Source organism: Panthera tigris, chromosome A2 (genome assembly GCF_018350195.1).
Source record: "Panthera tigris isolate Pti1 chromosome A2, P.tigris_Pti1_mat1.1, whole genome shotgun sequence".
NCBI lineage: Eukaryota > Metazoa > Chordata > Mammalia > Carnivora > Felidae > Panthera > Panthera tigris.
Genome location: NC_056661.1, coordinates 155,885,274 through 155,913,108, shown reverse-complemented (window position 1 = coordinate 155,913,108; position 27,835 = coordinate 155,885,274). Strand labels below are relative to the sequence as shown.

The window sequence follows — 27,835 nt, the reverse complement described above, 5'->3', positions numbered from 1 at the left end:
TCAGGAATGCAGATTCTCTTCCTAGCTTTCTGTGAGTAGTTAAGCCTCCCCCACACACACACCCAGCCAGCTTTATTTTCCTTTTTAAAATTATGAGGTTGTAGGAGATGATCACTAAGGTCTTCATCTGCATTTTGTTTTTGTGATTCTGTGACACATCACAGAAAGCAATTCAAAGCGATAGTGCAGGGCAGGGAGGAGGAAACGGAAGCAGGGCATAAAGACACAATTCTTGCCTTGAGGAGCTAAGGCAGAGGACAGCATAACACTCCTGCCTACAGACAGGACCCACCAAACAATGCCTAGGGTCTGAAGGCAGGGAATCATTTGTAGGTGGAGGTCAGGGGTGATAGGTTGCAAGCAAAGGGCCTAAAATTAAGGCTTCTTTGGAAAAAGCATGTTGAGAAAGCAGCCTTGGGAATTCTAGTCCAGGAGACAAAACTACACAAGTTAATAAAACGTCCATCACGGGGAGGTGGGGCTGGAAATGCATCCAGACACTCTACCCCCTCTCTGCAGCCCCTACCCCCTCCCACCTCTAAATTCCATCCAGCCCTTCCTCAAGCGGCAGGGTGGAGGGACTATACTCGCAAGCTCCCCCTTTCCCCGTTTCTTTCCTACAGGTGCCTCTGGGCAGGCCAGTGCATGGACAGCCCCAGCAATGCCACCATGCCCTGTGGCTTTCTCCTTCAGGGCTTCTCTGAGTTCCCGCACCTAAGGCCGGTGCTCTTCTTGTTGCTGCTAGCCGTGCACCTGGCCACCCTGGGTGGGAACCTGCTCATCCTGGTGGCCGTGGCCTCAGTGCCCAGCCCACCACCCATGCTGCTCTTCCTGTGCCAGCTGTCAGCCATCGAGCTCTGTTACACTCTGGTGGTGGTGCCCCGCTCCCTGGCTGACCTGGCCACGCCAGGCCTTGGCGGGGGCAGCCCCATCTCCTTCCTGGGCTGTGCAGTTCAGATGCAGATGTTCGTGGCGCTGGGTGGGGCCGAGTGCTTCCTGCTGGCCACCATGGCCTATGACCGTTACGTGGCCATCTGCCACCCGCTGCGCTACACCACAGTGGTGACCCCAGGGCTGTGCGCAAGGCTGGCCCTGGCCTGCTGTCTCGGGGGACTGGCAGTGTCCGTGGGGCTCACAGTGGCAATCTTTCACCTGCCTTTCTGCGGCTCCCGCCTACTGGTGCATTTCTTCTGCGACATCACGGCACTGCTGGACCTGGCTTGCACACGGAGCTACGCCGACGAGCTTCCCCTGCTGGGCACCTGCCTCGTGCTGCTGCTGCTGCCCTCGCTGCTCATCCTGTCCTCCTACGGAGCCATTGCCGCCACCCTGCGTCGCCTGCACTCCCCCAGGGGCCGGTACAAGGCTGCCTCCACCTGCGCCTCGCACCTGGCCGTCACTTTCCTGCACTATGGCTGTGCCACCTTCATGTATGTGCGGCCCAAGGCCAGCTACTCCCCACGGCGGGACCGCACGCTGGCACTCATCTACACCAACATCACGCCGCTGCTGTACCCGCTCATCTACAGCCTGCGCAACCGTGAGATCACCACCGCCATCCGCCGGGTGCTGGGGCAGGGGCGGCAGGGACAAGGTCTGTGCGAGCCCTGAAAGCAGGCAGGGACCAGGCCAGAGAGGGCAGCTCCGTTCCCTAAAGCTAACTCTGTCAGGAGGTGTCTGTGTCAGCAACACCACGAGGGGGGCCTCGAGGACTGGATTCAGGAAAGGGAACCTGGAAAAGCGTCCACACAAGAAGGATCTCCTTGTGGGGCAGGTGCCCCATTCTCCACCCCTCCGTTGAGCAGTGGCCAAAGACAGCATGGTAGAGATCCCCAGGCCTGCAGATAGTGGCCCCATCAGTCCTTGCTAGTTCCCCCCGTGCACTGGGGCCTGTGCAAGGTGATGGGCTCACATGACGAAGAAGGCACAACTCATGGCCGCAGGGGCTCACAGATGGAGTGGGAGGAAAATGTGAGCGGTGAAGGGGCGATGGATAAGGTGGCTCCTGGGAAGGAGTTTCTGTGCTAGACTTTTTGAGAGGAGAGGAGAGTCAGGGGAAACTTCCTGGAAGACAAAGATGGCTAAATGGAGAACTATAGGTTGACTAGAGGTCAATCAGGAGAAGAGGAGGGTGAAGAAGGTCCAGCAGCAATGATTCAACAGGGGCTGGGTATTTGGGGAAGGACCTTGTAAAGAGCGGAAGGATTTGAACTCATGGGGTGACATGATGACCTACTGTTCCTGTGTGGTCACTGTGGCCATAGTGTAGAGAAGGATCTAGGGACATGGAGGTCTGTCTGGGGAGCTGTTGCCCTATTCCAGGAGAAAGGTGAAGGGGTTTGGACCAGAGGACTGACACAGGGTATTAGGGGCATGGAGTCAAGAGACAGGCAGGAGGTGGAAACTATAGAACCTTGACTGGATATGGAGGCGTGAGAAAAAGGGGAGTTAAGGAGCATCTCTAATCTGGGTCATTGGGTGGACGGTGGCTCCATTTGCTGGAAACGAGAAAACAGGAGCAAGCTGGGAGGGTGGTGATGGGTGTTGAATCTGTGCTGGTGCTGAATCTGTGTAGCTGAAATGCTGCCCTGGACCAACCAGTGCAGATGCTGACTGAGGCAAATATGGTTGTCCAGAGTGCAGAGCCAAGAGGAGGGGAGCTCTGGATTTATAGATGGCCACCGAGACCATGGGGTGGGTGCTACCCCTCGTTAACAAAAAGCTAACAATTGCTCCCCATGTGATGAGATTAAGGGTGATTTTTATTTCCTAATGGTGTACCTTCCAAATTTCTCCTAATCATTCTCAATGGATGTTACTTTTATACAGAAACAAGCATTACTTAAGAACACTTTGGGGGCCTGCTCAGTGAATCATAAAGACTTGTTACCCCCCATCCCTGAGATGAAAGCCTGAGCCCACTTGCCTAAACACTGTCTCCTCACCAACAGCCCAGGAATGAAGAGGAACTAGAGTGAGCTCTGTGGGGGCCGATCCAGCATATACCTGTGTGGTACGAGGGTAGGAATGCACCAAGGAACTTTAGTCCACCAGAAACTTGGAGGGAATATTGCTGTCAAAGACACAGCAAGGAGACATTGAAAGGAAGAATTACTAATCCACAATGTCATGTAAAACTGACAGAGAACATAAAATCCCTGGATGTGACTTTCTCAACAATGTTACATTAGTATATCCTGGTGTGTTAAAGGGACAAACTGGCACAAAACCTTAAGTACAGATGCCAGGCTACACTAAGAAAATCCCAGAAGTTATTCGTTCATCTGTATGTGCAATAAACAGCTGTTTATTGAGTGATGGTTCCATGCCAACAGCTAGACAGGATTCAACTGTAATCAAAATGGCACAGTATTTCTAGCACCTCAATCCAAATTATTGAAGGAATGAAGACGAAGCCCATGTGCAATTTGAAATCTACCAGGGCACTCGGGAAAATAAATAGGCATTGCATTATCATGTGACAGGTACTATGATGGGGAAAATACAGGACACTGTGCTAACGATTAGCCTAGACTTGGGATGGTAGGAGCATTAGTAAAAGCTTATGAAGAAGTGATGTGCAGGACCTCAGTGCAAGCAGGAATAGCAGAGCCAGATAAAGACAGCTGGGAAAGGAGCATCCAGGCAGAGGGAACAGCATGTGCAAATGCCCCAAGTCCAAAGAACACTCCAGGAACTTGTTGATGGGACTAGATCTAATTGGTGTGGCTGAGGGGTGCATACTTCCAGTATTAAGAGATTATGCTACAGGTACAAACAAATAGGGACCAGAGCACACAAGTGGTACAAGCAACATTAAAGAGTTTGGACTTGACCCTAAAGAAGAAAGAGGAGACAAAAGAAGGGTAGGGACAAGGAGAAGGAAAAGAAGGAAAAGCCACTGAAGATGTTCTGGCAGAGGAGTGATAGGATCCAATATAAACACTGACTATGACGTGAAGAAGGAACTAGAGAAGGACATGACAAAAAGGACCTTTACAAGGAAGCTCATGTAGAAATATAGGCTGGAGATAATGTTGGCCCATTTAGGCAAGTGGTAATGGAAATGGAGAGAAGTGGACAGGCTGGAGAACTATTTAGAAGGCAGAGATAATAGAACTTAGTGCAGACTGAACAGGGATAAAAGAGAAAGAGGTATCAGATAGACATGGGCTATCTAGAAAAGATGACGGTCCGGGCTCCCTGAGATGGAGGGCACAGGAAGAGTAACCAGTCTGAGGGCAGGACAAGGTGGAGGTGGTGAGTTCAGTACGGAGAAAGTTGATATGAGGTATGGATCTGTATAGTGGGCAGTTGGGTATAAGTCAGGAGAATCTGGGCTCAAGAAACACGTTTAGAAATCACCAGTTCATCAGTGGCAACTGACATGGCTGCGAAGCTCAGAGTAAGAGACAGAGGAGGAACAGAGCAGCTCCAAAACAAGATCATGAGGAACACCAACACTGAAGGATGGACTGTCTAAGCATGACATAAAGCACACAATTTGTTAATTAGATGTAAAGCAGCTTTACTTGTGGACACTAGCTTAAGCAAAGTGAAAAAAGACAAACTTCCATATCTAACGTATGGAAGGGGCCCATCTCATTAATACATAATGATTTCGGCTCAGATCACGATCTCACAGTTCACGAGATCAAGGCCCGTGTCGGGCTCTGTGCTGACAGTACAGAGCTTGCTTGGGATTCTCTTCCTCCCTCTCTCTGCCTCTGCTAGTATGTGTGTGCGCACTCTCTCCTCCCCCTCTCCTTCTCTCTCTCTGCCCCTGCCATGTGCGCTCTCTCTCCCTTTCAAAATAAATTAAAAAAAAGAAAGCAGGGGTTTTATCTGACACATATGGAACCATCTCATACATGTTGGTGAGTGAAACAGCAAGGTGCAGGGCAGTATACAGTACAGCCATCCGTGACTCTGGCCTTTTTACTTGTGGTTTCCACTCCCGTGCTCTCCCCACGAATCCTCACAGGCTGGCTCCTCATCACTCAGATGCTGTCCGGACTCATACATTCACTCCTTGCAGAGGCCTTCACTGACCACCCTATGTAATATTGCCATGCTGCCTGCCATCACGTGATCATGCTTTAGTTTCTAATCATCTCTTATTATTTGAAATTATCTTTTTTAATGTTTTATTTACCTGCCCCTCCGAACAGAATATAAACTCTATGAAAATTATCTGCTCACCACAGTGTTTACCCTGTTCCTAAACTGTGTGGCATGAGTAGGTGCTCAGTAAATTGCTAAATGGAAGAGTAAATAAGTCAATATTATGGTCTGACAGCATTTATATATTAAAACACATGGAATGTGTGTATGTATGTATCATGTGCCTGTATATGTCCTATACATTTTACATACACACACACACACACACACACACACACACACACACACACACCAACACACATCTGTAACCAAATTAAAAGTCTGAGGAACTGGAGCACAGGGTGGAACAGATCTTTACTTTTCACTGAATACCCTCCTTGCATACATACATGTGTTACTTATTCAGTAAATGCTTTCAAACTAAAAATAAAGGCTAGGCATCGGAGGAGGAATGCAGAGAGAATTTTTTTTTAAAAAGAGCAATCAGAAAAGTAGAAGAAAATCCAATATAGCAGGGCGCCACGGAAGCCAAGGAAAGAGAATTTCAAGGATGGAGTAGTTAGCAGTGCCAGGTGATACTACTGTTTCTAGAAATAACATGGTATTGGAGCCAGAGATAATTTTAGGGATGTCTAATCCAGCCCAAAGAGCACAAAATTCACCTGTACAAACCTCAGCAAAAGCCTCAGCATGTGCAAAGTCTTGGCAGACAAACAGCAAAGCCCACAACTACAAATGCCATGTGCCCAGAGATCATGCAATGGCTGCCAGGCCCCAGCCAACACTGAAAAACTATAGAGAACCAACTCAAATCATGCGCAATCACTTGCTAGAGCAGGAAGTAACCTTGGATTTCATTTCTTTTTTTAAATTTTTGTAATGTTTATGTATTTTTGAGAGAGAGGGACAGAGAGAGGGAGAGGGAGGGAATAAGTGGGGGAGGGGCAGACAGAGAGACAGAGAATCCAAAGCAGGCTCCAGACTCTGTCAGCCCAGAGCCTGACACGGGGCTCAAATTCACAAATGGCGAGATCATGACCTGAGCTGAAGTCAGACGCTTAACCAACTGAGCCACCCAGGTGCCCCTGGATTTCATTTTATTTTATTTTATTTTTTATTTTTAAATAAAAATATTTAGTAATAATTAAATTTATTAAATTTATTAATACTTATTAATGATAATTAAATGTATTATAAATAAATTAATTAAATAATTTATTTATTTTCTGAGAGAATGAGAGAGACAGAGCACAAGCAGGGGAGAGGCAGAGAGAGAGAGAGAGAGAGAGAGAGAGAGAGACAGACAGAGACAGAGACACATAATCCAAAGCAGCCTCCAGGCTTTGTGCTGTCAGCCCAGAACCCCAATGCAAGGCTTGATCTCACCAACCATGAGATCATGACCTGAGCTAAAGTCAGACATTTAACCAACTGAGCCATCCAGGTGCCCCTGGATTTCATTGTAAATGCTGAAATCCTTAACACTTTCAAGATCTGTACCCTGGATTTGTTTTAATCCCATATGGTAAGGTAACAGACACAGAGACAACTGCCCTTGACAAAAGAGCTTCTTAGTTACTGGGGCAGTTGCGAGACAGAGAGAGAGAGGAGAAAGCCTGGCCCTGAGCCTTTATTGTGATTTCTGTGGGAAGGAATGGGCGAGGCAAAGTAGGAAAGCTTGAGTTCGTTTAGGATTGGATCGTTTGACTGATTTTAGGGGGTTCTGGACTATCACAGTGGTCTCTAGCTGTCTGAGTTAGCTGACTTGGCCCTGGGGTGACAGGGTGGGTAGCCTGGTGGTTTGACACATGAAGAGTTAGATGAAGGATGTGGTTGGGGATATGGGCTTCGGGCTGGTCCATTTGCACAGGAAAGGCACACTCACAAGGAAGCCGGTTTGCTATCTCTAGGAATTAGCTATCTCTGGGAAGAGCAGCCTATCCTCAGCCAGCAAGGCCCCAAGACATCAAAACATCATAAAGTACAGAAAATAATAAACATGACTGATACAAGCACGGACTCTACCTTCAACAAATACAAAAAGATTGAGACCATAACGTGCATATTTTCAGACCACAACGCTATGAAACTCCAAATCAACCACAAGAAAAAATTTGGAAAGACAACAAATACTTGGAGACTAAAGAACATCCTACTAAAGAGTGAATGGGTTAACCAAGAAATTAAAGGGGAAATTAAAAAGTCCACGAAGCCAATGAAAATGATAACACGACAGTCCAAAACCTCTGGGATGCAGCAAAGGCGGTCATAAGAGGGAAGCAGCAATCCAGGCCTTCCTAAAGGAGGAGGAACAGTCTCAGATACACAACCTAACCTTACACCTTAAAGAGCTAGATACAAACACGGGCTCTAAAGATGATTCCCAGGACAGCGTGTGTCACTTCTCAAATACAGACCTGTGAGCACTTGCAAGTGCTGACGGCGACCCCACAGCTCTTCACATTCGGGCCACTGCGACTTCCTCATCAGAGCCAGACTCGGCCAGAAATTATCCTCTGTCCACAATACCTCCATTTCAGTGGGTCCCTCACTCGGCTGAAAAATGGAATCGCTTGAAGACCTTTAAAAATACCGATGTCTGGACCAAAATTCTAGAGATTCTGACTGAACTGGTCTTGGTGAAGGTGGAGAACTGGAATTTTTAAAAGCCATCCCTTAGGTAATTCTGAGGTGCAACAAAGGTTGAGAACCTCCGCCCTCAGCATCAGATGTTGCCCTCGTCCCACTTAAATGTAATCCTGATTGAGTTCCAGGTCCATTTCACCCACTCCTCAGATAGCTCACACGTTTTTTCCTGCTACTCTCTGCCATGGCTTAAACTCGAGCATACAAACATCTTTAAGATAGGCAAGTTCCCATTTCTCTGATAGCACATGGTCTTTTCCTTGAAGAGGCAAGTTTCAAGTGGGGAGGAGGTAGCTAGATTACTGAGGATCACAGTTCCCAGTCAGTGATAATTCCCCAAGCTAGGTAGATATGGGACAAGCAGGTTACAAGGGCAGAGGGGAGGGAACCAGAACATGGTCATCAAGGCCGGATAAAGGTCAACTAAACATGGAAGATGCTTATTTATCTTTGATGAAATTCCTCTGTCCAGGAGACCAGTTCCCACACCCAATCAATCTAAGTCCCACTTACAGAAGTAATATTTGTGGAGCTCTTTGGGGAGTACAAGTCTTCAAGAAATTTGAGATGTAGGTAACAGTTCAGCCTTCCTATTAATGACTTAAATCTTTACCTAGAGCTTCTGACGTTCCAGTCCTACATGCTAGAGAGCTAAGATGTCTATGATCCTCCTGACAATGGGCAAATGTACCTTCTTCACATTATAACGAGAGGAAAAGGACTCCTAACCATACAATCTTCCTTAATCCATCTGGTGTCCACATCCCCTGCAGGGTCTGCTTCCTCCTCTGGCTGCGCCTGGTGTGTTGGTCTTAAGGCCGTACCACAAAGGTCCACGTTGTCTCCAAACTTCAGTTGTTCCCTAAAGGAGTCACTGCCCTTGTGGGAAACAACAGAGTGAATTTAATCCATTCTGCCATTATAATTAAAACACACATCCACAAAGAGAGAAGTAAAGTCCTTCAACTGAATGTTCCTGGAGCATGGCAGCTATAGAGCCAAGGTGGGCCTTCTGGGAGAAAAGTGGCAATGCTGTGATCATTACTGGGGTATTGAGCCAGGCTACCTAGGTCTGAATCCTGGCCCCTTGAATTCCTAACTGTGACCTTGGATAAGTTACTCTCCAGACCTGGACCTGTGAGTCTTCACTGGATAATCTGGAGTTGATATTAGTACCTGTCTCCCATTATCTGATGTAATAATTAAAGCTAATAGAGTAAATGTGCTACAACAGTGTCTGGCATTAAAGCATCGTTAAGGATTTCAAGGGAAAATTAAGGCATTTAGTGTGATTTTTAGGAAGGTTTGCTCTCTGACATGTGAGGTAGCCCTCCCTCCCTCAATCTATTACACTCCACAGTGAAATCAATCACCCGTCAGGGCACTGGGATTTATGGTTCATGTGGAGGATGCAATCCTTAGAGAAGGAAGTCTAAGGAGGTTCAGCTACAATGTGGTTATGTTTGCAAAATATGGGCTTATTTCAGCTTTGTCTGATGTCACTACTCAACCTGAAAATCATTCATCATTGATAAAATGTTTTCCTACATGATAAAAGCTTCAGCAGAAGAAATTTACTCTTAAGTTTTTTAAAAACTACTTGATTATAATATTCCTGGAAATTTATATTTTCAGGAGGTATATGCTGGAACTTGTATTTTCCTAAAAGAACATTATAATAAGCATTACAAGCAGATACTTCTCTAACCAAAAATTGTCACTATATCAACCCTCTACATGGCCAGAAATGAACCATAAATTAAAAGTACTATAAACTTTTTAAATAAAGTGGTGAAATAAATACTTTAAGGTCTTATAAAATGGGGATAAATGGTCCCTATTTTTTTATTTTTAATTTTTATTTTTTTAAAGTTTTTTGGGTTTCTAAAATTTGTTTTAATGTTTATTTAGTTTTGAGAGAGAGAGAGACAGAGACAAAGCATGATTGGGGGAGGGGCAGAGAGAGAGGGAGACACAGAATCCGAAGCAGGTTCCAGGCTCCAAGCTGTCAGTACAGAGCCTGACGCCGGGCTCAAGCTCACGAAGTGTGAGGTCATGACCTGAGCTGAAGTCAGATGCTCAACTGACTGAGCCACCCAGCCGCCCCTTATTTTTTAATTTTGAGAGAAAAAGAGAGAGAGAGAGAGAGAGAGAGAGAGAGAGAGAGAGCATGCATGAACGGGGCAAAGAGGCAGAGGGAGAGAGAGAGAAAATCTCAAGCAGGATCCACGCTCAGCTCAGAACCTGAAGCCTGATGCGGGATCCTGGGATGGATCATAACCTGAGTTGAAATCAGGAGTAGGACACTCAACTGACTGAGCCACTCAGGCATCCCAAACAGTCCCTATTCTGAATGCAAGGCTCCCAACCATAAAAGGTACATATAGAAATAAAAAAAAAAAAAAGACAAAAGCATAACCTTGTATGATATCCTTGATTTTTAAAAATAGTATGATAGCTTTAATAAGCATTTTGTTATTTTTTCGTAGAACTTTAGAGTCAATACTTAGACAATCTAGTTATCTTAAAATTGCTTTTCAAGGGTGCTTCAAATAGATATCTTCTTTTTCTCTAAATGAGTATCTCTTTCATAAGCAGAAGCCTTCAAAATCATTCCACTGATCCTACTGCTACCTCAAATTGGTAGTGAGGATTTTAAATGAGTTTCATGATGGTGCTGTAAATAATGATTATAGCACTGCTCCCACTAGATTCTTTAAAAGAGCCAACCTATATCCATCCATAGATGGATGGATAAAAAAGATGGGATAGATATAGATATATAGATTTAATGGAATGTTACTCAACCATAAAAAAAGAATGGGAAAAAAAAGGTGATCTTCCCATTTGAGACAACATGGGTGAACCTAGAATTATTATGCTAAGTGAAATAAGTCAGAGAAAGACAAATGCCATGTGATTTCACTTATAAGTGGAATCTAACAACAACAACAAAAAGAACAAACAAAAAAGCAGAAACAGACCCATAAATATAGAGAATAAACTGATGATTGCCAGAGGGGCAGAGTTGGGTGAGTGGGCAAAAATGGGTGAAGGGGAGTGGGAGAGACAGCCTTCCAGTTATGGAATGAGGAAGTCATGGGGCTGAAAAGTACAACACGGGGAATGTAGTCAGTGGCACTGTATGGCGACCGATGGTGGCTACACTTGTCACGAGCACAACATAATATACAGAGTTGTGGAATCACACATTGTCCACCTGAAACTATGTAACACTCTGTGTCAACCAAACTTCAGTTTAAAAAGAAAAGAATAGGGGTGTCTGGGTGGCTCAGTTGGTTAAGCGCCCAACTCTTGGTTTGGCTCGGGTCAAGATCTTGCGATTCATGGGTCTGAGCCCCAAGTTGGGCTCTGCGCTGGTGGTGCACAGACTGCTTGGGATTCTCTCTGCCCCTCGCTCTCAAAATAAACAAATAAACTTTAAAAATATATAAATAACTAAATAAAAAGAAAAAAATTGACTTTGCCTAGGTGGTTGGATTTAGCCACTAATAAATGTTTTGAAGCAAACAAACAAAGAGCCAATCTAATATAAACTGGAGTCAGACCCCTTGGAGTCAGACCAAGAAATACTTGACATTAGCAAAACTTATCTAGCCCAACTCAGCTTCAGCTTTCTCCTTCCTCAAATGAGATAGTGCTCGTGAAATTCCTGGAAAGTAATTAAAAACACAAATGTAAGGTTTTTCCTTTTTTAGCATAAGAAAAAGTGGAAGCCCCATCTGGCAAGATCAGAGCAGGAAAGTCACAGGACTTTCTTACGGCAGCTGAGCGATTTCTTTGGATTTTTTCCCCCACTGGACTTGGAGACAGATGGAGAGAGGGAAGAAGTCCCCAAGGCAGCTTCCAGGAAAGCACCCTTGCAGCTGCACCTCTTCTTTAGGACACCGGCAGTAGGTTCACTGTTCACAGGAGCAGAGGCAAGATGACAAGGGGTTCTTGTTGTCTCTGTGGACAGCTTCTGGACCTGCATTTGCTCATTCCCAGCCCCTATACTCACTGTCCTTCCTGACCTCCCTGCTGGCCTCAGCGTCCCCATGCCCACCTCACCAGCTGGAAGAAGCCTTCTCGAGCTGGCATCTAGCCTCTGGGTCAGCCCCAGCTGCCGTCCACAGCTCCATGGGCCAGGAGCTCTGAAGCTTTCTGCATTTAACGCAGAGCTGGGGGAGCAACTCCAACCACGGAAGCTTCTAAAAAGTTACTTTCGAAACATCTCTCACAAACTCCCAAGGGCGGCATAAAACACTTTGGTTGTGATGCAGAACTGTTGGAACAGCTTGTATTTTGCAAAAGGGAAAATGAGAAAAAATTGAGTTTACAAGGCTCAACAGGATGAAAGTCAATGTGTGAGGGGAAAAATTTAGTTGCTATTTGTAGCACTGGTTTGACTAGCACCTTTCTTCTAAAGGTGTTGGCAGTATTCAAACACAAAAAAACTTTGGTTTTGTTTATTTGTTTGTTTGTTTGTTTGTTTGTTTCTGTCTGTGGGTTCACCATAGACTAGGCGCTGTGCTCAGTGCTGTACATGGACCATCTCATTTAATCCTGAGAGCCTAACAATCATGTGACATCTGCCAGGTCCCAGCCAATACTGAAAAATGTGAGAACCAACTCAAATCATGTTTAATCACCTGCTGGAGAGGAAAGAACATAGGCTTTCATTTTACAATTCTCCCCATTTGACATATGAAGAAACTGAGGCAACAGACTTTAACTCGCCCAATGTCATAAATGCACAGGAGGGGAGCCAAGATTCAGACACAGGCATTCAGAGTTCTGAACGTGCACTCTTAGCCACCAGGCGCTGGCGCCTCAGCTGGGCCATGGTCTGCTAAGTAGATAAAACACCTCTGGCTACACAGAGTCCATCTGGACTGAAACAGGTTTGAAAATCCTGGGAAAAGGTCATGGCCAAGACGAGATTCCAGGCTTCAGATCACCAGATCTCAAGTCTATCATGTTCTGGAAATTAAGAAGAACTGGCTCATTGAACATCCTGAATTCTCAGGATATTAGCTGAAACAAACTTTATTCCTTCTGACCCCCATACTCTCAAACCTGCACTGTGGAGATTCCCCCACCCCTGGACTAAATCTATAACATGGAGCATAAATGCCCTGGTTCCTCCTGGAAAATACAAAGGTTTCCAGTCACTTCCAGTCCCCAAAACATTATCATTTCAGTATTAAAAATAACCAGTCCAGGGGCTCCTGGGTGGCTCAGTTGGTTGAGAGTCTGACTCTCTATTTCAGCTCAGGTCATGATCTTGGGGTTTGGGATTGAGTTCTATGTCAGGCTCTGTGCTCACAGCACATTCTCTCCCCTCCCCCATCTCTCTTTCCCTCTCCTTCTACCCCTCCCCTATGCTTGAGTGTGCTCTCTCTAAAAAATAAAAATAAAAATAGGGGCGCCTGGATGGCTCAGTCGGTTGAGCGTCCGACTTCGGCTCAGGTCATGATCTCATGGTTCGTGAGTTCCAGCCCCGTGTCAGCTGTGCTGACAGCTCAGAGCCTGAACCTTCTTTGATTCTGTGCCTCCCTCTTTCTCTGCCCCTCCCCTGCTCACGCTCTGTCTCTCTCTCTCTCTCAAAAATAAAAATAAACATTAAAAAAATTTTTAATAAAAATAAAAGTATTTTTTTAAGTAGCCAGTCCAATGTAAAATAAAACTGCGAACCTCATTCCAAGTCAACACTTCTCCCCTTAACTCAGATGTCTACGTTAGGAAGGTGGGCTTCTTCACTCTTCTCTGGCCTTCTTCCTCACCTCTGTCCCCGGCCTGACCTCCTCTAGACCACTCCTGACTTTTCCTGGGTCGGAGCAGGGGATGACACAGGTAGGGGGCAGAAATGTCTTTGCTGACCAGCAATGGTGCCGTTTGAGAGCAGATTCCCAAAGCTGGCTGCAACTGAGAAGCACTTCACAGTTTCCTTGGAGATTCTCCAGCCGGGCTCACTGCGGCTCCCTTGATGTAGACAAAGCTTCTGCTCCTCCCGGCAACCAACCCCCTCCCCCTCCCCCACCCCTCCACCGACCAACTGCATACAGTTTCCTCAACCTCTGGGTATCCGCCGTTGAGGTCCCTCAACCTCTGGGTATCTGAGGGTCTACCCCTCTGTTAGGGTCACATTTCCCCTCCAAGTACTCTCTTGGGAAAGAGTCAAACTGACACTGGCCAGCTCGCTTCCATGGAGCTCACCTCTGGTCAACAAGAAACACTTGAGCGTCTCTGCTGTACCTTCAGAAGAAATTCCACTTACTGCCCCGTAGCCCTCTTCCCTCTCTCCTCTGCCTTCTCCACCTTCTCTAGCCGCCTTTCCTCTTGCCAGTCTGTAGCTTCCCAAACTCAAAGGGTACAAACTGACTGGTCAAAGACAATGAATGGCTTCAGGTGGAGGGAACCCCCCCCCCCGCCATCCCTTACACATGGAGGTGAGGGACGACAAACACTCATTACCAGCTCTCTCCAAAAAAATTCTTTTCTCCGATCTCTTCTCCCTCCTCTTCAATTTCAACCCCTTCATACTGGGCTGGGGGGTGGGACAAGAGCCACCAATTGATTTTAGAAACTCTCTTTGAAAACTCTGCAAAGTAAGCAAGCCCTTCACCTTGGAAGGTATGGACGTGAAGCACTGATCTGATTGTTCTCACACAAAGACAAAACTGAGATGGAGTCCATTTTACTGGCGTTTTATCCAAGCTGCAGAGCCTTTGGAGAAACAGGCGGGGATGATTAGGGATGAAGATCCCCTGGTCTTCAAAAGTAGCTATCATTGGGGCGCCTGGGTGGCTCAGTCGGTTGAGCGTCCGACTTCGGCTCAGGTCACGATCTCGCGGTCCGTGAGTTCGAGCCCCGCGTCGGGCTCTGGGCTGACGGCTCAGAGCCTGGAGCCTGCTTCCGATTCTGTGTCTCCCTCTCTCTCTGCCCCTCCCCCGTTCATGCTCTGTCTCTCTCTGTCTCAAAAATAAATACATGTTAAAAAAATTTAAAAAAAAGTAGCTATCATGGTGTAAAATGGCCCCGGGACCTGGACCATCAGTAAGCCCTTGGGTGTTGTGTCTTGTGTCCAGAACCAACCCAGCTCAGGGCCAAGGGAGGCAAGAAGCTCAGCACAGACAGGCCCACACGCCACCCTCACCACATGGGAGGCCCCTCTAAACCGAGCAGGCGAGAGGCATCCCTCGTCATGGAACTCAAAGCTGCCATCAGAATCACCTATTCTGAGGAAAGCTGAGTTTCTCATTTGTACTATCTATTGGGAGAGTGGATGATCAGAAAATTCTAAAAACAAGAGTCCACAGTCTGAGAGATAGGAATGGAGAGGAAGAAGTTTAGAGGCAAGAAGGCAAGGCAAGGTATGGAGAACAAGGCAGAAACATTATTAATTGTGAATGAATGCCAGGGGAACCTGGGGATGGAGAGGGAGGGAAGAGATTAGAATCTGCCTAAGTTTCCCATTGCTGCTGTAATAAATTACCACAAATTTGCTGGTTTACAGCAACGCAAATTGATTCTCACAATTCTGGATGTCAGAAGTCCAAAATCAATTTTACTGGGCTCAGGTCGAGGTGTTGGGAGGGCTTGTTCCTTCTAGAGGCTTCAGAAGGGAACCCTTCTTCTTGCCTTTTTTAGCTTTTAGTGGCTACCTGCATTCCTTGTCTTGTGACTTTCCTCACATCACCGCAAATTCTTGCTTCTATCAACACATCCTTTTCTGCTTCGGAAAGATCTTCCTGCCTCCCCCCATGCTAGTGTCAACGTTGAGCACACCTGGGACCATCCAAGATAATCTCTCCATCTCCCAATTCTTAACTTAATCATATCCACAAAGTCCCTTCTACCATAGAAGGTAAAATTCATATTCTCCAGGGATTAGGATGTGGATATAAGTGGGGGCCATTATTTAGCTTGCCACAGGATCCAAAATTAGTTAGGGCAAAACTGAGGCAAATGTTTAGGCATGGAAGTGAGCCAGAAGACTCCAGAGGGAAACAAAAAGCAAGTCAGCTTCCTTGTACACAGGCCAGGAAGCAACTATATCTAAGAGTAGCAGGAAACACGCAGTCAGAACCCTTTTCTCTGTTCTTGTTGATATTAATAGACATTGTTTCTGCTTAATTGGGAAATGGGAAAGACCCTGAAGCAGAAAGATACTGCTTCCCCTTCTGCTAATCTCTCTGTAGAGAATTTCAGAATGTCAGAGCATCAGGAAACCTCCACATTCTTTCATCTGCAACCACGTCATTTCAGAAAGGGAGGAATGGTGGAGGAGGCATGGTCTAGTGAAAAGAGCCTAAGATTTGACATCAGGCATGTATTGATTTTCATCTCCACTGATTTTTTACCAACTGTCCAGCTCTGGCCAAATCTGTGCCTACCTGAATGTGACATATTAATGTTTCCCTCCCTCATTCCCTAGGACATGGCAATACCCAGGCCCACTTAGGGCCAACCGCACACCAGGCTAGGGGAACTGAGAAGGACCGCTCCAGAAAAATCAAACAGGCTCCTTTAGCAAAATATTTCACATACCTTAGGTTTAGTGCCCACAATCTGATTGTCACACTGCTACTTAGTCCTGCAGTCAGACCTGTCGTGGCTAATTCCTCCACCCCCTGGACCCATACGGTCCATAGCCCTACTCAGTTGTATCCTTGGAGGAGCAGAATGCAACAGACTGACTGGCAACCCAGGCCAAAGGCCAAGAAGAAGAAACTGAATGCTAGATCAGGGCTGGGATGCACATAGAGCACAGTGACTAAAAGAGCCCACGGTGAGAGAAGCTGGGAGAATTTCCTCAATGGAAACTCATGGAGTTGAAAATAAAGGTCTAACTGGTCCACTGGGGGCAGGTGTGATCAGCTGAACAGAGAAAGGAAGAGATACCTGACTCCCTATGAAAGATGGGCACTATGTGAAAAATAGCATAAGAGAATACTTCGGGAGGATTAGACTAATATAGTGTTATCTTTATTAATTCCAAATGACAGATTGTTCAAGGTGGCCCAGAAACTCCAAGAAGGTCAAGGGACCGCAGAGCAGCAGTGGAAGAGCCCCTACGATGCAGCATGTACGCCCCACCTTTCTGCGTGCCTGGTGCAGAACCAGACTACCTGCCAAGGGAGGATCAGCTTTTTGGAGAAAAGGGACCACAAAGTAAACTTCCTAAGTCAGGACCCCAAAAGGAACCAGTCAGTTCTTGGAGATGGGGTGTGTGTGTGCGTGTGTGTATGTGTGTGTTTGGGGTGATCACATCAGAAAACCCTGAAGCAGGAGCATTTCAACAAAAGGACTGCCACTGAGTCCTGACAATGCCAAGGCAACAAGCAGTCCATGAGTCCCTCAGCCACAGACTTCAACAGCGGATGCCGCAGGCAAGGTCTAGACTCTCAAAGAAAGGCCATGTACATATGCGCAGATGAGAGTAGCTACCCGACCGCAGAGACCAGCACCAGAACCAGCATGAGACAGGAGTGAGTCTATAGCCTCCACCCCAAGCCCCGCCGTGTCTCCCCTGGTACCAGGTTTCCTCTTATACACAGAGGTCACCTCCAGAAAAGGAGACAAAGAAATAAACCATTCTGATCAAAGGGAGAATTCTGAACTAATTAAATATTTACTTGGAAAGATTATTTTAAGTCAAAAGAGACTGTTTACGCTGTAGGAAACTAAGATTTTTTTTAAAGGTTACTTTAATGTTTACGTATTTTTGAGAGAAAGGGAGACACAGAATCTGAAGCAGGCTCCAGGCTCCGAGCTGTCAGCACAGAGCCCAACGTGGGGCTCAAACTCATGAACCACGAGATCATGACCTGAGCCAAAGTCAGATGCTCAACCACCTGAGCCACCCAGATGCCCCGGAAAATAAGATATTTTTAATTGGCATGTTATATTGTTTGCTTTCCCCCCACCTTTCATACTACCCACCAGGATACAGACTTAGGAAGATCATTACTGAAAACAAGGAAGCTACATTCTCACTGAACGAACACACCCGTGAACAATGTGTTTAAATTTGTTACTCTATCAGACAGGCAAGTTGATCTTGAAGTAAAGATTGTTCTGGACTCCATGTGTGTGCCAGCAATCTATTAGGAGAAGACTTCTTTTCTAAAAAAAAGGCTGTACTGTACCTGTCCAATATCAACACATAATAAGGAAATTACACAAATTTTCAAGGAGATAGCTTCTTATAAAGTGTTTAGTACTCATTAAACATTAGTTGCCAAACCTTTCTTTCTCATCCTCACTACCGCCACCTAATTGGTTTCCCCCGAGTCACATACTTGATTAGGCACAGGAAGAAGACCAAAGCACCGAAATACCACTTAAAAATGTTTCCTAGTGTGTAGAGGTAGGAAGCAGAGCAGTATTCAGAACCTGTCATGGCAGAACTAATTAGTGATAAGCTGTGTCCAAGGCTACTGAACCTGTGGTCAAGTATAGTAGTCATCAGCCTGAGTAACCTGCTTCCTGTCAAAGTGCCTCTTGACATTTCACTGGGGAAAGGTGGGGAAAAGCTAATTCTGGTAAAAACAAACACACAAAACAAAATAAAACAAAACAAACCCCTCTGAGTGGAAGGAATTGAATGGGAAATGTGTATAACTGAGAACAAGATATAGTAGTTCAGAGGTGAAGAAACTATTCATAGCAACAGGAAAGTCTTATGGCAAGGAGATATGAGGGTAGAGAAGTAGAGGGTAGGGGGGCGGGTGGGGGTGGTACGATTCCAAAAGAGTGAAGAGAAAGATCTGACAAGTAGCAGGTCTGGGGCTGGACAGACAATGCAGGAAGTGAATCATCTCCAAGGGCCAGGATCTAAACAGTGCATAAAATATTGATTTGGTCAGTGAAATTCCTGGTGTGGATCAGGCTCAAAGGAGAGAACTACTCCTAGCTCCTCCAGACCACAGTTTGGAACCCATAATCCTGTGACTCCAGTCTCAGACCTCCGTATCTAGGATGCAAGCTGAATACTGTAATGTCTACACTAGTAAAGAGACTTCCAGAACTGCAGGATCCTTGGAGGTCTAACCCAATCTCTTTTCACAAATCACAAAACTGAAATCCAGGGAATTTAAATGACATGTCCAGAGGTGCCTGGGTGGCTCCGTCAGTTGAGCGTCTGACTCTTGATTTCAGTTCAGGTCTTGATCTCAAGGTCATGAGTTCAAGTCCTGCATCGGGCTCCACACTGGGTACGAAGCCTACTAAAAATAAAAATAAAAAATAAATAAGAGCACCTGGGTGGCTCAGTGGGTTAAGCATCTGACTTCGGCTCAGGTCATGATCTCACGGTTTGTGAGCCCGAGTCCCGCGTCGGGCTCCGTGCTGACAGCTCAGAGCCTGGAGCCTGCTTCAGATTCTGTGTCTCCCTCTCTCTCTGCCCCTCCCCTGCTCATACTCTGTCTCTGTCCCTCAAAAGTAAATACTAAAAAAAAATTTTAAATAAAATAAACATAAAAAAATAAAAAACAAATGACATGTCCAAAGTCACAGAGCCATTTATACTAAAGCTGGAGCAAAAAAACAACTGTCCTGTCCCTAGTCCAGAGTGGCTACCACCATAGGATATTTACAGATCTACCCTTCATGGTCTCAATGACATAAAACCTGTCATTATATCTACTTTCCTGACACAGAATTACAGTAGTATCTTCCTTCTACCCTAACACCTACCCCTGTTACTCAAAGGCCATTCAGTAGTGCTAGACCTGAGCCAGTGAGCTGATTTCCCAGCATTCCTATCTCAATAGGCTACGTCTAATAATAATTTCCAAATGTCACTGAGATTCTTATTAGAAAAATATGTTTATTTTAGACATTTTTCAAAATACAGATGAACAAAAATAAAAATACCTATAAACCTATTACCAGAATAACCTATTGATATTTTTTAACATCCTTCCAGTTCTTTTTTTAATGTTTATTTATTTTGAGAGAGAAAAAGAGGTGGGGGAGGAGGGGGGGGGAGAAAAAGTAGGGGAGGGAGACAGAGAGGGAGAGAGAGAATCCCAAGCAGGCTTCACACTCAGCACAGAGCCTGACACAGGGCTCAGTCTCACAAATCACGAGATCATGACCTGAGCCAAAATCAAGAGTCGGACGCTCAATCAACTGAGCCACCCAGGCACCCCCCCCATCCAGTTTTCTATGTTTCTGTATTTATATACATCCAACTGTATGCATGTTATTTTATGCAATGTAGAATCATACCAAACCTACAATTTTCCAATCTAATTTTTTCATCCAGTTACATATCATCTGGGTTCAGAAAAACAGGAAAGATGCATTTCTTTTTCACCAGAAAACAGATATTTTCATTAGATGATCACATACTATGTTGTCTCGAAGGTGACACCCCTAAGTTCTTTTCCTTTATAGTTGGGTCACCTACGTCAGACCGCACTAAGTCTACCTTTGATATGCATCCCAAAGCCTACCAGTCAGGTGTCACTCTTTCTCTTCTCCATCAGGGTGCCTTCGGACATCTTTCTACCCCCGCCATCCTCCTCAACTTGAGGCCACAACTCTCACCCAGAGGGTCGGATCAGGTTTTGCTTTCAATGGACCTTGAGGTTAGGACAGCCACAGGTCCTCTGTGTCTTGAGTTGTGCTGTGCCATGGAAGGAGCAGGGATGAACTAAGGGAAGAACACGAAGTAAAACTACTGTCCCCCATTGGCCCATTGTCATTAGAGTAACAAACTCTTCAAGCTACTTAAACCTTTTTCTTGTTGATATTATCAACTATTATAGACAAATTCTAATGACTTACTTGCTAATAACATCTCTGTTTTTTCCTCCCATCTTACCAAAGACCTATGTTCTATTACTGTAGAAACAGTTATGTACTGGGAATAAAACCCCATCCTGACCCATTATTTTCTCTGCTCCTTCTAAGGAAGTCCAGTAGGGACATTAAAACTTTGTGGAAGACTATCCAGAACCAGGAGATCAAGCTTAGTGAAAGCCAGAAAAACTTCTGGTATGAGAATATGCAAAGGAATCCCAACTCAACAGAAATGTGATACTGGAGATCACTAAGGAGTCTACAGAAATATTTTCATGACTGTGAACTTGAGATTTCTCAGTTGCTTCCAGGCCACAGACAGGATGGCTTTACTCTGTATCTTACCACTCCCTGGTCACTAAAACCAGCTGTGTGGGAAGAGGAGAAAAGGTGCACCTGTCTCCTTCACTTAGAAAGGAGCTCAGGGGGCGCCTGGGTGGCGCAGTCGGTTAAGCGTCCGACTTCAGCCAGGTCACGATCTCGCGGTCCGTGAGTTCGAGCCCCGCGTCAGGCTCTGGGCTGATGGCTCGGAGCCTGGAGCCTGTTTCCGATTCTGTGTCTCCCTCTCTCTCTGGCCCTCCCCCGTTCATGCTCTGTCTCTCTCTGTCCCAAAAATAAATAAATAAATAAATAAATAAATAAATAAATAAAAAAAGAAAGGAGCTCAGACTCTGAAACTACAGTTCCTCTTCTCTTTCCCAATTAATCTCAATCCCTTTCCAACAACTCAAAGTGAATATTCCTATCTCTTGACTCCAGCCAAAAGTCCCTAACAATGCCATATACTTGAAGGGCGGTGAAAGACCCGAAAATCCGAGAAGGGCTCATCAGTGTGGGAACTACAAGGACAATTAAAAGTGGAGATAAAATGTTTTCAGATTGCTTATCCCATCGGGAACTGGGAAGAGTGGGGAGCTGTGGCTGCAGGGAAGTAGCTGGGGACGGAGATGAATAAAGAACACACCAAAAGCAAGTAATTGCCCTCTGGGGATTCTTAGGTTCTGAAAAGTTAGTAGCTGAGGCTGACAGAGTAAAACCTCCACCCCCCAGAACAGGACGGACAACTGTTTCAAGGACTTCCTGAGAAACGTGTCACTTCGTCACCCAAAAGGAATTCCATGCAGGAGATGAGCACGCAGTAGCCTCGGTGAGTCCCCCACAGGGAAGGGTAAGAGGAGGAGAGAACAGAGCCCAACTTCCTGGGAGCAGCCGGGACAGCCCTGGCATCCTCCCCTGTGTTTTTCTCACTATTATAGTTGGAGGCTCTTTCCATGGAGGATTGAGCCAATGGAGGATTCTTCCCATGACCTAGATAATGCAACCACTGCTTTCAAGCCCCTCAATAGAGTCCTCAGTCTTGGTCAGTCACCTAAGCAACAGTATAAACTGAAGTGCTCAGTAGATAGACACATACTGAAAACACTGAAGAGTAGAGGTCAAAAGGGATCAATCTCTTTTCTTGGCCTCAAGACGTTTGCATTATATTGGACATACGAAGGAATGCAGAAGGGCAGAGCTCAATTACTATAAGAACCAAATATACACATAAGCTTATCTTTTTTTTTTTTTTAATTTTTTTTTTCAACTTTTTTTATTTATTTTTGGGACAGAGAGAGACAGAGCATGAACGGGGGAGGGCCAGAGAGAGAGGGAGACACAGAATCGGAAACAGGCTCCAGGCTCCGAGCCATCAGCCCAGAGCCTGACGCGGGGCTCGAACTCATGGACCGCGAGATCGTGACCTGGCTGAAGTTGGACGCTTAACCGACTGCGCCACCCAGGCGTCCCTTTTTTTTTTTTTTTTTAAGAGGAAGGTGAATATTCTCAAGCATTAAGAAGCATAATCCTTAGGGGAACTAAGGTAGGCTTGTTAAGGGTCATCCCACTCTAGGAATTACCTGGGCCCGACTGTGGAAAGAAGCCCTGACAACCCAAGTGGTTCTCCCATTTCTGTGTGGCTCCTTCACTATTTCCTTAATTTCTGGTTTTTAAGTCAAGCTGATCTCATTTAGTGGCACCTCCCCAAATAGTTACGTGCAATACGAATGCTTTGATCCCCAAACCCAGTAACCGATCATATCTTAGTGTCCATAGTCTCACAAGCTACTATGCATTTCTTCTTCAAGACTGAAGAATTTCTTTTTCCCTCTTATATTGCTTCAAACTATAGCTTATATTTATTCACTTACTGCAGATCTTTAGAGCTGGAGAAATCTTGGTGTCTACCTAATTTGCTCATTCTGCGGATGAAGAAACTATGGCTCAAAAAGATAGTGGCTTACAGGGTACCTGGGTGGCTCAGTTGGTTAAGCGTCCGACTTCAGCTCAGGTCATGATCTTGCAGTTTGTGAGTTCGAGGCCTGTGTCAGGCTCTGTGACAGCTCAGAGCCTGGAGCCTGCTCTGGATTCTTTGTCCCCCTCTCTCTCTGCCCCTCCCATGCTCGAGCTCTGTCTTTCTCTGTCTCTCCATAATGAATAAGCATTAAAAAAAATTTTTTTTCTAAAGGTAGTGGTTTATAAGGTTATTTAGATGGTTTATTGATACAGATTGACACCCAAGAAGTCTCCTTACTATGTGCACCTTAAACTGCATCTACTTTTTCAAGAAGCAAATGCACTGGTTGTTTCTTTGCTTCTACTTTAGTATTTCTACATATCTGCCTGGTTACTTCCATAGTCTGACTCTGTCTCCACTTACCTGACTTAGTAGCTTCTTTTGAAAACTCTAGTAAAAGTCATGATAATTCACCCTCTCTATCCTTCTGCCAGGCTGAGTTCTTAGAGAGGGGGACAGGGCTGTATTATATATCCTGTTACCCCAGCACCTGTCATGGGAACAGGCACTACTCAGTGCTCAGTAAATGTTCACTAAGTCAAGCAAAGTGGAATGAAATTCTCTAATCCCAAAAAGCTGAGAACAAGACCATCTATTAATAAAAAAAAAAGTTTATCACCATCTAAAAATAGAATCAAAGGGGCATCTGGGTGGCTCAGTCAGTTAAGCATCTGACTTCAGCTCAGGTCATGATTTCACAGCTCATGGGTTTGACCCCCACGTCAAGGCTCTGTGCTGATGGCTCAGAGCCTGGAGCCTGATTTGGATTCTGTCTCTCCCTCTCTCTCTGCCACTCCCCCGCTTGCACTCCGTCTCTGCCTCTCTCTCTCTGTCCCTCAAAAATAAATTTTTAATTTAAATAAATAAACAAATAAAAGCAGCATCAAAATTTTATTGGAAGAAAAAAAGGTATTGAGCTCATCCGGCACATAGAGCATAGTACTACCCACTAGGTATAGACAAACCCTTGACCTTAATTTTTCACTTACTGAAGCAGGGTCTTCAGTAAGTTAAGTAATATTTAGGCAATAGGATTTATTACAATGGGGATTTATGTTTATTTATATTCTGTTAACTTTCTGGCCTCTATAGCACATATTCATATTGTTTTTTGTCCTCTTATCACTTGGGCAGAATTTACTTTGGTGAAACGGACTTGCTGAGTGTAATAACAACAGCCAGTTATGTTTATTTAGTCCTTTACAAAGCGCATTCACGTTAATTTCTTCATTTGATCTTACTCAAGATACTGTGAAATAGGCATTATTATTTGTCCCACATTTCAAATGAAGAAACTGAGGCTCAGGGAGGTCAAGTAACTTGCCCAGGGCACACAGCAAGCTAATGGAAGAGGCAAACTAGAACTTGGATCCCTTGATTTCTCATTCAAAGCTTTTCACACTCACTACACAGTATTTCTCTACATGGCAAGAGAGCTGTCCTGGGCCTCCCATCTAAGATTCCTCAGGTGCCTCCCTTCCTAGTCCATTGCCTTCCACAACTTCCTTCCGACCCCTCACTCCCTGGCTCAGGGAGAGCTGAGAATGTGCAGTGTAGACTTAAATGTGGTTCCAGCGTGGTTCCCAGGGAAATCTGATACCTGGACCGACCACCTTACTCCTGTTCCTTGGCTTCCTTGTCCACAAAATGAAATGGATGGAATCCATGATGTCTATGGTTCCTTCACTTCTTACATGCTTCATTTTCTTATATAGTAACAGGGTTCTTCCAAAGGGAATCTGGATCCATGGCAGTGACTCTGAAGGGGAGAATTCTGGATGCCTGGCAGCCTACAGATCATATATCAGAGCAGAGTTACCTCCTCTGCTGATACAAGGACCCAGCTTGGTGGGCAGCCACAGGCTCCCTGGGGTGGTGCTCAGAACCCAGCCACCATCCTCTGGCTCTACAACCAGGTCACCAACCCTGAGAATCTAAAGTCAGTTTCTATTTTTAGTTTCAACAGTGATGCCTTCCAACCACTCTGGGACCAGGGCTGAAGGGAAGGCGAGGGAGGCCTGCTACACCCTGGTTCCCTGCTCTCTCGCGGGCCACGGTTTCCAGCCAGAGGACATCTCAATTGGATTATGACTTTCAGCTCTATTATATTTGATTCTGTGGCTCCAAGCTGGTTTTAACACTGATGTATTCCTTTTGTCCTCTGTTTAATTGTCTTGTTGGATTGTCACGGATTTTACCAAGATCCAATTTCAAAGTTTCTTATTTGATTCTGTTGCACTGCTGATTTTCTAAACACAAATTCCTAACGTTGAAAGGCATTATATGCCGGAAGGTGGTTGAAAACATAGTACCCCGTATACTCAATAAGTATTTTTAATAACTGAGTTAATTGATTTGTTAACTATTTTAAGAACAGGAAATACACCTTCAGATTACATTTAAATCTGTTTTTTTTTTTAATTTTTTTTTCAACGTTTTTTATTTATTTTTGGGACAGAGAGAGACAGAGCATGAACGGGGGAGGGGCAGAGAGAGAGGGAGACACAGAACCGGAAACAGGCTCCAGGCTCCGAGCCATCAGCCCAGAGCCTGACGCGGGGCTCGAACTCACAGACCGCGAGATCGTGACCTGAGCTGAAGTCAGACGCTTAACCGACTGCGCCACCCAGGCGCCCCGTAAATCTGTTTTTACACTGGGCCAGTCAGCACATTGGAAGGGAGAAAATCCACCACAATCTTAGCTGAGAAAGGAGAATTCATTCCTCCCGAAAGATTCAGTGGATTTCAGTCAGTCTGTATCAGCAGTAATATGTATCATTGGTTTCCAAAGGCCTTCATTACATTATTTTGTTAATCATTTACTTGAACATCTAAATAAATGTCTGCAACTTACTATGTAAATTGCACATTATTGAGAAGACATAATCAGTGGTAATTTAATTACAGCCACAAATTTAATTTACCAACTAGTAACCTTGTTCTTCTTCAAAGTACTTAGCACAATTATAATTAATTTTTGTAATTATTAATTTAATCTTGGTGTCCCTGATTAAGTTATAAGAACCAAGAAAGCAGAATTCCTGCTTCAATCTTGCTCACAGACAGGTGTCTGGTGTCCAGCACAGGTCCTTGGCACACACAGAGGCTGTGGCTTAAAACCACATCCTGCTCTCCTCCCTATCTTCCACTTTCTTTCCTCCTTTTCCGATTTCCAAACTTTTCTTCCTTAGTTTTTCTTTTTCTTTTACATTCTTTTTTGTCTTTCCTTCTACCCTTTCTCCACCACTTTTTTTCCTCTATCTTTCCTTCTACAGTGAATGATTTCCTATGTAACTGTAACTGTGCTGGATGCTAGCCACAAAAGGATGATCAGAATAGGGACTTTAACCCTGAGAACCTCACAGTCTAGTTGAGAACCCAGGTGCCCCTTCCTCCGGCTCTTTCACTGTATTCTCCCTAAGCACCTAGGTTAAGGGAACAGGAGGGTAGGTGTCCCTACTGCGGCTCAAGTCCTGGCTCATGGCTTAATCCCCGACTCCTAAAGTCTGACCTTTACTTGCCCCTCTCTGACTCTGCTCCTCTCCCAGCAGCCCAGCCCCCCTGCTCCATGAGGAGGGACAACCTGACCTGGGAAAGTGAGTTTGTCCTCCTGGGGCTCTCCAGCGACAGGCAGACCCAGGCTGGACTCTTTGTCCTGTTTGCGGCCGCCTATCTGCTGACCCTGCTGGGCAACGGGCTCATCATCCTCCTGATCGGGCTGGACGCACGGCTGCACCTGCCCATGTACTTCTTCCTCTGCAACCTCTCAGTGGTGGACATCTGCTACACCTCTAGTGGGGTCCCCCAGATGCTGGTGCACTTCCTCCTGGAGAAGAAGACCATCTCCTTCACCCGATGTGGGACTCAGCTCTTCTTCTCACTGGCCCTGGGGGGTACCGAGTTCCTGCTGCTGGCCGCTATGGCCTATGACCGCTACGTGGCTGTCTGTGACCCCCTGCGCTACGTGGCAGTGATGAGCCCGAGGTGCTGCACAGGCCTGGCAGCTGTCTCTTGGCTTGTAGGCCTGGTGAATTCTACAGTGGAGACGGTGGTCACCATGCGTCTGCCTACCTGTGGGCACCACGTGCTGAACCATGTGGCCTGTGAGACGCTGGCACTCGTCCGCCTGGCCTGCGTGGACATCACCCTCAACCAGGTGGTCATACTGGCCTCCAGCGTGGTAGTGCTGCTGGTGCCATGCTGCCTCGTCTCACTGTCCTATACCTACATCGTGGCAGCCATCCTGCGGATCCGCTCCACTGGGGGACGCCGCAAGGCCTTTGGGACCTGTGCCTCCCACCTCACCGTGGTCTCCATGTCTTACGGGATGGCCCTGGTCACCTACATGCAGCCCCACTCCACAGCCTCAGCCGAGCAGGACAAGGTGGTGATGCTCTTTTATGCTGTGATGACCCCCATGTTGAATCCACTCATCTACAGTCTACGGAACAACGAGATGAAAGCTGCTATGAGTCGAGTTCTGATGAGGAGTTCTGAATCAAAACTTTAGCACGCAGCTTTGTCATAAGAGGCCTCACTCGGAAGCCCGTGGACCTTGGAGTGGGCGCTCTGGCATAGCGTATGCGTGTTTGTAAGGGAGCAGGTAGGGAGACCCCAATCTGCACCACTATCTTTTGAGGAACTGGGAAATGGACTGTATCCCTGGACTCTATTTTTGGTCCCTGACTTCTTCTAAAAATCTGAATTACGATTTACAAATACACCCACTGGAAAACTAAATGGAAAAAATAAATTAAAAAGATATACCAGCATATATGAGTTAGAAAGGAAGATGAAATCAGAAGTCACAGCAGTGCACAAAACTTAGGCCAAGAAAAGATATTTCCTTCTAAAATCTACAACTACATGTCTAAGCTTTTCTGCAAAAGGGAGGGGAGGAGGGAGCTGTAATCT

General features: G+C 45.7%; 2 protein-coding genes across 2 annotated transcripts; both read left to right on the top strand.

The window, feature by feature from the left end:
- Positions 1-645: 645 nt before the first annotated feature.
- Positions 646-17,293, top strand: LOC102970163 (olfactory receptor 10AC1). The gene is made up of 2 exons (XM_007090896.2): positions 646-1,594; positions 16,782-17,293. The coding sequence occupies exons 1-2, from the start codon at positions 646-648 to the stop codon at positions 16,949-16,951; spliced, it is 1,119 nt and encodes a 372-aa protein (XP_007090958.2). The 3' UTR covers positions 16,952-17,293.
- Positions 17,294-26,489: 9,196 nt separating this feature from the next.
- Positions 26,490-27,431, top strand: LOC102969878 (olfactory receptor 2F1-like). Its single transcript, XM_007090895.1, has one exon. The coding sequence runs from the start codon at positions 26,490-26,492 to the stop codon at positions 27,429-27,431; it is 942 nt and encodes a 313-aa protein (XP_007090957.1).
- The last annotated feature ends 404 nt before the right edge of the window (positions 27,432-27,835 follow it).